Source organism: Lepisma saccharinum, chromosome 16 (assembly GCF_977018435.1).
Source record: "Lepisma saccharinum chromosome 16, izLepSacc3.1, whole genome shotgun sequence".
NCBI lineage: Eukaryota > Metazoa > Arthropoda > Insecta > Zygentoma > Lepismatidae > Lepisma > Lepisma saccharinum.
Window position 1 is genome coordinate 60,694,001 of NC_139244.1, and position 12,145 is coordinate 60,706,145.

Below are 12,145 nucleotides of genomic sequence, written 5' to 3' on the forward strand. Positions count from 1 at the left end.
GGCAATGACTGCATCATCGGGAACTTGCTGTAATTGATGGATGCTTAGTTCTGCAGCAGCAGTGGACAAATACATATAGGTGAGGACTAAAAAACTTGCAAATTTGTAAATTTTTATTCTGTGTTGTGATGATCTGTATATTATATAAAATAGAATTTTTTTTTTTTGTTCAATATTATCCATGCCATGAACTTTTGCTGGAGTGATGCCATGCTGCTAAACATTCACACAATTTGTCATAACTAAATTCAATACCGAAAGGTGGTTACCCTAGCACTGACTGGGTGAGGGCAATGCCAAGTCAATATATGTCTGACATGACACAATAAATTTTGTGAAATACATTGCATTGGTCTTCTGAGTGAACATCCTGGGTTCAATCCCTGATGTGAACTCCGAAATTTCAGTGTTGACTCAGCATTTTGAAGACAATTGTGAGCTCCTTAAAAGTGAAAGTAATAGGTTGTACCTCAATTTGAGATCATTAATTTGTAACCTTTCTTGTGGCATGTCAAGGCCTCTGTGACTTGACATGGACTCCATCTACACTAAATCAGTACAAATGTGTAGTAGTCACAATGAAGGTGACACCATTGATTGTAAAATACAGGCTAATGTGAATAAGAGAAATGTTACTCTCAAATGTCTCATCCACTGACAAAACTACCACAGTTGACCTATCCTCCACACACCTCAACAAAATCCAAAACTTTATCCACACCTGGGGCCCACCTGAGGGGCTGGCAGCCTCTACTATAGCATGCTCATTCCAGACAACCCCTACACCCCTCACTTTTTACCTACTTCCCAAAATTAACAATTCTGGCAACCCTGGCAGACCCATCTTGTCCAGCTACAACTCGCCTACCAAAAGAATTTCAGCCTTCGTTGACTTCCACCTTTACCCTCTTGTGAAAGCTCTGCTTTCCTTCTTTTGTGATGTGCAGTGGTAGCATCGTCACCTTGTAATCAAGATGTCCTGGGTTCGATACCCGGTCTAGGCACATAGTGGTTCAGATCCCACTTTAAACTGTAGGTCCAGTCCCAATTAGCCTTACTGTGCATAAAGTGGACTTAAAACACCAAATCAAGCAATCAAGCAACCTTCCTTTATGACAACCACTTCTTCCAGAAAATCGACACCCTTCCATCACCATCATTGCTACCATCACTTTACACCAACATATCTCACCCCTACGACCTTCGCTCCATGGAATTCTACCTCAACAGCAGACTGAAACACCACAACCTGACCCACCTAGCTCGCCTTGTCGTCACATGGAACAATTTCACCTTTGAAGGCTAACATTTCCTACAGATCCAAAGTACAGGCATGAGTCCCATCCTATCAAAACCTTTTCATGGGCAAACAAACCAAGGGTTGCTGGAGACCCAACCCCTCTTCTGGCTTCATTTCATGAAGATGACAATATCATCTTGCTCTGGACACATGGAGAATTATTTCTATCCACATTCATGGACCAACACCAATCTCTCACACCTTCCAGATTCACACTGCAATGATCAAATTCACCCTCCAGCCACAACCTGGACCTCACTGTCACCATCCACACCAACCATCACAACACCCCTTTCAATGACAGCTTCCAGCTAGCATTCATCTACTACCAACACCTCAGTATGCAAAGATGGGAGAGAGCCCACACATTAGCCATTAGTGCAACCACACCCCTGGCCTGAACTTTTAAATGAAGAATTTACCAAGCCACTGTCTCGCGTAGGTTGAAAGCGTCATAATCTTCATGATAACCATCTAGGATACTGTGAAATGCATGATGAAAATAATTGGTGAACTTGCGTTAATGTAATAATTTAGGATTGGATTGAGGTATGATAGAGAATTGATTACGAGTAAAATTAGGGTGACCAGAGCATAAAGAAGTACACCACACACAAGAGCAGTAGTTTTCTACTTTTAAAAAGCTGTTTCCTTCCCCTCCTCCCAACCTATGTATAACACAAGTACAAAAAAAATGTTAATTTGTCAATTAGTAAGGAAATTGTATTTTTTATGCTTTTATGAAGAGCTGTAAAAGAGAGTGTAATTTCTTCTTGGTTAGTGGCACAATTATGTTGGCAATTTCCTCTTCCGTTGAGGTGAAAAATGTTGGCGAAAGGTAGTGTTGCTGATCCTTGATGTAAGGAAAATGACAGTTTTTCAAAAAAATTTAGGAGTTTAAAACATTTAATAGGAATACTTTGACATGCTTTGTCCTGTCCATTCAAGATGGCATTGTGTCGTGATATTGTGTTTTCTGTGGTACCAGCAATTGTGGCATAATGATCCCTTTGAGGAATCTCTGGCTATGAGTCATCAACTGCAACTTCTGTTGTGGAACATGATCTTCCAGATTATGCTTTCTTTTTCCCCCAATCAGGATTGAGTGGAATATATTCATCTTATGACACATCATTTTCTGCAGTGTCACCAGCTGACCTTTGAGACAAATTCCTAAAATTCACATACCAAGATCCATCACGAAACGAAAAAGAGAGTTCTGTTGCAGTTGTGAATGGTAGTCCCCATAAAATTGCTTAGTGGAAGAAAATGCAAGCAGGAAGATAAAGAGCAAAAACACTCCGACAAGAAAAATTGTGGGAAGAAAACTGATGGATCTCTGCTGGAATGGAATAGTAAAAAGAGGAAACAGTCACGTTTGGATGACAGTTCTGGTAGTGATAATGATAATCCTGAGTGAGGCCTCTCCGAAGATGCAGTGGTAGCGTCGTCACCTTGTGAACAAGGGTTCCCGGGTTCAATACCCGGTGGAGGCACATAGTGGTTCGGATCCCACTTTAAACTGTAGGTCCAGTCCTGATTAGCCTTACTGTGCATAAAGTGGACTTAAAACAACAAATCAATCAAATGATAATCCCAAGTGTATTTACTTTATTCTTAGGCCCGCTTTAGATGAAACCATTTTCCTTAGCATTTTGCTTAACATTTATGCCATGACCAAAATGCTACCATGTAAAGTGAGAAATTTTATAGCATTTCAGATACCATGGTATATTTCATGACAATTCTCAAGGATAGATTGGTCCAGTCTTATTTCCGTAGCATTTTTCATATAACCAATCAGAAACTACCTCTAGGACATGAGTGCAGATGTAATGGATGCTGCATGAAATGTAAATAATGTGACACTTCACATTTTTAAAAGACTATAACTATCCAACAAAGAGGAATAACGTTTCGTATTAAATGGTTTCAGATACAAACGGATGGCACTCCTTAAATACATACTTTATAGCGTTTACTGTACACATATGGAAGAATATTTTAGTTTTTTACAATTGTAAACACACTGCACTCACCATAGATGATGTAACTCGACGTGCCTTTTGTTCTGTATGTATTGTACATTGTAATCGCAAAAGCTAGCCGAAATGTTCCATGAAATGCTATCATGTAAAGTACTATCTGCTATAAGATTTTTGGAAGTATTTCCATAGGATTTATGCAAGCAAAAATGTTGAAAAGGAAAAACTTCTATCTAAAGCGGGCCTTGCACTCTATTCAAGATGACGGTTGAATTATGTGTCAGATGTATAAGGAATGGATTCATGAACAATGTGCTTGAGTGAATGGTGGCAACATTAACTTGATTCGTGATCTCTGTAGGTAATACATGAAAATTCACTCCAAGTCCAAGGAAGTTACTTGTGTCAAATGCTACATCTGTTTTATTTTTCATTTCAAAATTTACGTTTTACTGTTCTACTTTTTTTGACGAGGTATTTATATTGTTGTAACATACCTAAGAAACAAGGGGTCATATTTCCCGAACAACCTGGGCAAAATGATAATTTGCATTAATTTCCAAACCAATTCCCAATAATAATAAAGATGTGCACCAAAACGTATATATGTAATAGTCTTTGTTTGTATTGTGATTTTCATGTGAAATATACAGAGTGGTTAGCACAGCTTGCTACCATGCTGGGGGTTCCTGGTTTGAATCCCAGCCTGAGCATGGGTGTTATTTGTGAGTTTCTTTTCATCAATTTCATCACATCCATTCTCATCTTCACAATTAGCCAAAAGTTGCAGAAAATTGAAATGAAATAAACCAAATCAGTCAATCTATCGATTGTGCAAAATATGGTTTAATAAATCTTAGAGGGATAATTTTTCCCTGGTCTCCCCTACATACATTTTCCAACAAGTGTTTTTTTTTTGTTGAAAATATTTAAAAATTTCACTCATTTTAATCTAATCTTGGAAGTAAACTTTCATTCATCAATTTAATGGATGGTTACATGTGTCTAGCCTCATCAAAATGAGCACTGTCATATATTTTGTCTTTATTAACATCATGTTTTACAGGGCTTTTCACAAGACACACTTTAAAGAAAGAAACATATTTGGCATTTTAAAGCTAACCTCAAGATGTGCCACATGAAAAAAAAAACTGCCCTGTTAAAATCAGGATGCCTGGTCACCCTAAGTCAAATGTAAAGAGAAAGCACCTAAACATAATATATATATAATTCCTGGAAATCTATTCATTTTGCAGGTTCTCAAGTTGATCGTGATGTAAAGACCTTTCCGTGTGATAAATGTGACAAAGCTTACACCAAAAGGAGGAATCTTCAATTCCATATTAGAATGTATCATTCTGGGCCGTACAAATGCACAGTCTGTGGATTCATAAAGCAGAGACCCACTGATTTGGTATACCACATAAAAATAAAACATCATGTGTTAGTATTTTTTCCTATTCTTGTTTTTTGTAATTATAATTTTATTTGAGAGCTTCCATCAATGTACTGTCATACAGTAAATACACATACACACACACCGACCCACCATGTGAGGAAACAAAATAGATGGAAATTCCCTCTATCCACCATCTCTGTGAAACACATCTGACATAGGGACACACTTGAAAAGCATTTGCAAAGACCTCTGCATGACTGAATAGAAACTAACACCTACACATGCAATTTGTTGAAGATTGATTTTCAGGGGAACCTCATTTTGCAGGTTCTCAAGTAAAGACCTTTCCATGTGAGAAATGTGACAGAGGTTACGCCAAAAGGAGGACTCTTCAAATACATCTTAAATCGGCTCATACTGGCCCTTACAAATGTATAATCTGTGGATTCATAATGCAGAAAACCGATAATTTGGTATACCACCTAAAAATAAAACATCATGTGTAAGTATTTTTTTCATATTCAAGCTTTTCGTAATTATAATTTTATTTGAAAGCTGCCACCAATATGCTGTCTACAGTAAATGCTGACACACACAGGGAAGTGGCCCTGTTGTGGTGTACATTGTTGGAAGGAAAACATGAAAATAGTTATTATCTACACTATAATTCATATGTGAAGTATAAGAATTTTTTTTAAAGAAGTATTGTCGTTTGCAAGTTAGAAAGAAGTGATAGCCATGTTGGATATTGAAGGACGGGTGGAAACAGTAATTTCTGTAAGTAGGGCATGTACCAAATTTACAAAAGAAAACTTCTTGCACAGCATTCATTATAATACCATTGTACAATGTTGAGGGGGGGGGGCTATTATTTCGTTGGGATCTGCAGTTCCCAAGAAACTATTTGGTTCCCCACAACAAACATGTGTAAAGATATGTAGTTCCCCCATATTTGCCAATCTGCAAACATGCACACACGCACACACACACACACAAAATTAAATACATGGCAGAAACTGGTAATAGCATCATGAAACTAGAGATGTGTACAGTATTTCCTTGCTTTGAGGATGTAATAGTTTTGAATTTGAATTTTTGGGTGCATCCGCACTTTAAGGCTAGTTTACACCCGTTATGTTATACAGTGTCCAGCTCCTTACCTTACCTAAATTAACTAATGTTGTTAGCTAAAATATTAAACATTCTGACTTCAGTTAGAAGCTGAGGCTGTAAACTGGCACTCGGCACACATAAGGAGAAAATGCAGATGCCAGAGCCTCGTTAGTATGCAAAATGCAGTCCAGGGTGTACTACATGGAAGTGAGATTGACAATGAGGTGTCCTATGTGGAAGGATCACCCCTTACACCTCAGGATGTGATAGTGAATTGTGAACATTACTCGAGCTGTGTAAAAACAAAGCAGGACCATCAGCAAAGTATTTTAGGCAAGACCATCAACACACACAGGTGTATTTATGCAATCATGTTGCCTTCAAGTTTCGTATCTATTCAAATTGTGTCAGATATTTACTGGGCCATTTGTTGCTGTGTTTTGTGTGTGTGGTGTGTTCAGATATTTTCATTTTTCGGTTTTATTGTTCATGCTGTTGATGGGGATAAGCATGAATAGTATATGAAAACAATATCTCAAGGACTCAGTAAAGATTCCAACATAAGACAACTACGTAGTTTTGTAGCAAATTACTATATTTACTCGATTATGTCATTTTCACAAATAAGCCTTGCACGTGGATTTTCAAGGTAGAAAATCGTTGAAAGTTTTTTTTGTTTTTCGGCTCCAATGTCACTGCCAGTTACGCACTTTTATGATAATACTCTTTGTCACTGCATTTTATAACCACAAATTCATACAGAAATTCCCCCTTTTGGGCATGTAGTTAACTGTTGACAGATGATATTTTAAAATAAAATGGAGTGTGCTCTGTCTCAAATTTGCAGTACAAGATAAGAACCTTTCTTCCCCAAATGTGGTGCATTTCAGAAAATAAACTTCTTGCCCTAGTCACAGAAATTACTGTCTCCTCACATCCTTCAGTATCCAACGTGGCTATCACTTCTTTCAAACTTGCAAATGACAATACTTCTTAAAAAAAATAAAATACACTTCACACATGAATTATAGTAAAGATAAAATAGTTTTTCTTGTTTTGCTTCCAACAATGTACTATCTGTCCAGAAAGTAAATGCTCCGTGGATGTGGCCAAATCTGGAAGTAACGTCTGTATGGGAAATTATTTGCAACATGTAAAAATGCCACTTTGCATTTGCAATATACGAGATTTGTCACATTAGATCAGACTGGAGAGAATAAGTTACCACAGAAGTCTAGTTCTGAGTTGCAGACCTCAAGTCTATTCCAGCTTGTAAAAATAAACTAGTGAGAAACAGCAGGTATGTTAACGAAGTTTGCAAGATTGCTGATGACTCATAAGACAAAATTTCAACTTGGTTTGATCGAGTGATGAAGTGGGAAAGTGGTAAAGTGCTGGCCCACTTGTCTGAAGGCTGCAGGTTCAAATCTCTTGTAGAATCGACTTTTTTTATTTAGTAGAATTGTTGCTTTTGGACATTTATAAGAGGGAGAATATGAAAACTCTTCTTCTGATAAATCTAATTACTTGTCGATATCACTTAGGATGTGTTTTTACACATAACTTCTCCAATACTCAATTACTTCCTACATGAGGCAATAAGGTGAACAGAGAAATATTCGTGGCCCAACTGTGAGGTAAAATAGAGGTTGATTATTTTTTTTAAAAAAAAAGTCATGAAAACCCTAAATCTCATTTACAAATTTCTGGGCACTCCGCTGCAAATCAACCAAGGATGACGTCATACTGATGAGAGAACATTCTCGTTGACTGTGTGAATTGTGGTTTCAGGCAGAGAGTACGATGCTTGCCAATCGTTGAACTGCGCATTCTCAGCTCGCAAGCTTCTGTAAGTAAGACTGTTGAATCATACACGACATGGGCTATCCTGTCTGTGACCAAATTCTAAATTCCCTCCTGTTCAATATTTAGAGTTAACAAGTTATAACCACATGGCTACCTTGGATGTTTCATCATAAATGATATGAAATGTACTAAACATAAAAAGTTGACATGATATATGACATAGAAAAGCTGTGGCAGCGATTGGGTCCCAAAACTGGGGGGAGGGGGCAGGTGCCAAAACAAGGGGGGGCAAAGGCTTGGATAAGATTTAGTATAGTGCAGGGGCAAAAGTGGTGTAAATAGGGGCGCAACTGTCCCCCTTGCCGGCACTGTAGAAAAGTGAAGCAAGCATATCCCTATCAGACAACACGAACATAACCGTTATGAGCATTTTCCCACCATCTGGTGGCAGTATGAGGAAGTACGATGGCCAAACATTACTCAGGATTGCTAACTCTGTAAATGTACGGCAAATGACCGTTGAAATAAATTTTGAATTCAACTCCGTATATATATGTGATCTGCACACTAGAGAAGTTCGGGAACTCCGTATATATACATGATTAGCACTGTAAATGTTAAAAATTGAAAGACTATCATCACCTCCTTCAAGCTACGAGTGAGTAGTGTAACCCAGTCTCGGAAATCTTCTACAACACCTGTTGTTTCGACGTGCTGACCCCATGTCACCCCAATAGCGGTTGAAGTTCTCCACACCTCTATGTAGGATTGTGGGAGGGAGACTGGCAGTCAGGGATAGGCCAATGCCCTTCGAGGTCTGTCGCAGCATGGATTATTTATTACTCCCTCTGTCCCATAATTATAGTCCGGTATGCCAAAATGGTAGTACAGGATGACAGACGAAGAGACAGATGGAAAGCACAATTTGTACTGATCCTTGTGTAGTAAAGTTGTATGACTCATTCCCTTGTTTTGTATGACTCATTCCCTTGTTTCGTATGACTCATTCCCTTGTTTCATGTTCTTCTTCTGTATACACCAATGTCACAGTTTGAATATCGGGCAATTATTATGAGACAACAAACAAAGGTGTACCGGACAATAATTATGGAACAGAGGGAGTATTTATTTATTTAAGTGGGAAAAATCTAAGGTGCTTTTCGAAAATAGCAGGTGAAATCATGGATTAAAAATGCATGTATGCACTTCCTACATCCCATTATCCCATGTATTTGAGATTCTGTGGACACAGATATTAAAAAAATCACTGTATAAATGCGGATTCGAACACACACATGTTGATGCCTCATTGGCAACTTAAAAAAAACAAAAAAAAAAACAATTCTGTAACCGGGCTCGAACATGCATCCTACAGATCATGAAGCCATAACACTAACCACTCACCTACACCTTCTATTGGTAAGTATTTATTAAATTATCATGTAAGTTTTAGAATTGTTTCACTTGTGCCGACGCAAATTTCTTCTCACTTATTTTCTTTCAGATGTAGTTGTTTTTCCAGACCGAAACATTTTTTTACCTTTTGCCACCCACGGAGATCCTTATGGAATACATTATTGAAACGTAACTCCCAGAAAAGAGAATATGTTAGTTTCAAAAACTTGAAGTGTGAATGGTGTGTTCAGTCACACATTTGACATTAATATTTTTCATATTTGAAGTTTTGCTTTCAACGCCACCATCAACTGAGCATTTTCTTTCTGGACAGATAGTACACCACAACAGGGCCAGTCACCCTCTAGTCCTTCTCATGGACACTTATCAGTGCAGTGATCGAGATTGACAGGTTAGAAAAGGATGAATGGTGATTTTATTTCTACACCCAAGTAAGCCACACTCCGTCACAATCTACCACTTTTTTGTCAAATAAGGTACTCAAGTTATTAATACAATTAAAACAAGAATTGACGTTTCAAATAACAATGTTTCACCTTAATTTGACATGGAATCACCAGATTGCAAGCAGAACACATAGCTACTACAGAGGTTGTTTCTTTATATCCGACCATTTTTGATGGGTACTCACCTTAAGAGATACCGTGCCGCCACAACCAATCATGTTCTATTGGACCCCCAGCATTGTGGACTATCGCCCGGCATCACAGTTTCCATCGCAGCAAGCTCCGGCGCAGGACAGTAATGGGAATTCTGCCCCACTCCTCCCTGCAAGCTTTCCATAGACCATGAAGGGGGCGCGGGCGGCGATGTTGAAGACTTCGTTTCAACAGTCCAAATGCGCAAATATCCATTGGACTGGCATCTGGACTTTTCACAGGAATGTCTTCAAACGGATGACATGAATTCCTAATTCCTCTGCCATTTCCTGATAAAAACGTAGTGATGTTCTGGCGGTATGACTCGAAGCCTTGTCCATATGGATCATCACCTGGTTCGTGTCCATTCCATACAATTGTGAGATGTCTCTCCGATAGATAGGTGTCAGAATGGAGTCTTGGAAGTATCTGGCATTCACCTTCACATTTTTGTCCACCTTGCATATCATCAACTTACCCTCATATCCGAATCCCGTCACAACCATAAAGCCACGAGGGAAACTTTCCCTGCACTGACAAACAAAGTTGCTGCGCCCCTTGCCGTCAATGTCACGGTATGTGATTGCCCGAATGTGACCACCAGCAGTGAGATGGACATACGATTCATCCATTGTGACAACTTTCTTCCATTTGGAACCTGCCAGGTACTTTTCATACAGTTTCCTGCAGTTTGTTTTACGTTCGGCAATGTGACATGGTAGCAGGTGGTGTACACGGCTTGCAGCCCTTCTCCTGGTGGTTTTCGTGGGTGAATGTTTCGCAAGGAGAGCCTGTTGTGTGTAACGGGCCACAATAGCTTTCGCAGTAGTCACCCTGAGTGTTAACCCAGTCTCCTGACACTGTTTCACAATGCCTACGTATGAAAACTTAGCATGGAAAGGGCCATTACGTAACCCTCCCAATACCAGTTGATTTTCGGTGCCATTTGATAACATTCACTACCAACACTCACGCACCTACAAGGTCAGACACAACACTACTCCCACCAGCAGACCCATAGTTCCAGCATGATATGCCAGGTGGCAGCACCGAATCGAAAATTGTCGGATATAAAGCGAACAAACTCTGTATAATCTCATATGTTTTATCTCCAAACAGACAATCAGTCATCTTATGTCAGATTTAACACAATATTTACTCCCCTACTACTCTCACCTCCACTTGGTCTGATAATATAAACAAGAAGTTTGTTGAACTTCACTTCCTGTAAAAAGAAGAAATGTGTTGATTGTTCATAATAATAGTAGTGAATAAAATTGATTATAGTAGGGATGAGACAGATTAAGTGATATCAGTATCTGCCGACATAGACACATCGGTTTATTGGTAAAATTAGCGATAATTTTATCAATCCGATATATCTACAAATATCTTTCAATGTGCCATTTTGTTACAATTTTTAAGGATATAAACATCTAACCTCCATTCCATACTTTTTATTTTTAAAAATAGTAAATGTCTAAATATGTAGCTTGTTTTGAATTACGAAAGCTTGTTTCACCAGGTGACATACATTTATTAAGGAGGTCAATGAACCATTTCGAATTTTACATCGGATCTGTAGAATATTGGTATTGAGAAATTTTGTATTGGTACTTTATCAATATCGACTAAAATTTCATGTTGGTCCATTTCTAGATTATAGAAATTAAAATTATAAGAAGTTATCTTTATGTACTGAACCTTCAGTAATAGAGTTCCCCTTCTTTTTCAGGAAAAAACATTTTCATAGATATATGAATAAAGCAGAAGCTTTTGCAGCCCAGGATAAGGAATTTTGAGGAGTAAATAGTTTTATTTTACCTGATGTAAACAAGAATATTGCCACAAAGTCAAAGGTTGTTAAACAAACGAGTAATATGAATTAATACCTGTTTGTGAATAAAGATTTAGTTAACATTTTATTTCCTGATTTTTTAAGAGTAGAACAATCTCAATTTCTTTTCCTGTTTAAAATTTGTATCAAAAGTTAGTAGTCCAAGCGAGGCATGTAATCAGTTGATTCCAAGTTCAAATCACATAGCTTTTCATATTGGCAATTTTAACTTTGTTTTTTTCTTGTTGCTTCAGACAAAATCTATAATGTGACTTGGAACACACTGACACCTTCTATTTAATTTTTCCTTTTGTTCATTGTTGTTTCACCTTGCCTGTTGTGGTTAACTTGATGATACATATTCAAGGCTTTCATCTTCAATATTCAATTTTCCTTTCCATCATATCCAAAAATGGTTATTTCCTTTCACTTTGTTTTTGCTTCACCATATACCAAGCTTGGCTACAAAATAATGAGACTTGTCGGAAGTATACGTGCAGCACTGTGTAGCACATGCACAGGAAGTAAACCTTGATGCTTGAAGAAACTAATGACAGAACCTTGGATCACTGTCACTCGCAGTTAGTCTGTGAGCAGTGCTTGAAAGTGGAGGTCCTCAATCATGTTGCTGTATGAGGGTCGGCTGGAAAG

The 12,145-nt window shown here is 38.1% G+C and overlaps 1 protein-coding gene across 4 annotated transcripts in view; it reads left to right on the forward strand.

Moving 5' to 3' along the window:
* The window catches only part of LOC146000112 (uncharacterized), a 61,281-nt gene extending 49,699 nt beyond the window's left edge, over nucleotides 1-11,582 (forward strand). For 2 of the 4 annotated variants that reach the window (XM_083137456.1, XM_083137457.1), the window contains exons 5-6: nucleotides 4,542-4,728; nucleotides 11,393-11,582. In XM_083137456.1, coding sequence (XP_082993582.1) covers nucleotides 4,542-4,728; nucleotides 11,393-11,459 — 254 coding nt within the window. In that variant the 3' untranslated portion in view covers nucleotides 11,460-11,582. Of the gene's footprint in view, nucleotides 1-4,541; nucleotides 4,729-5,011; nucleotides 5,187-11,392 lie in introns of those variants that run through there. The other 2 variants (XM_083137458.1, XM_083137459.1) reach the window with 2 other exon arrangements.
* The last annotated feature ends 563 nt before the right edge of the window (nucleotides 11,583-12,145 follow it).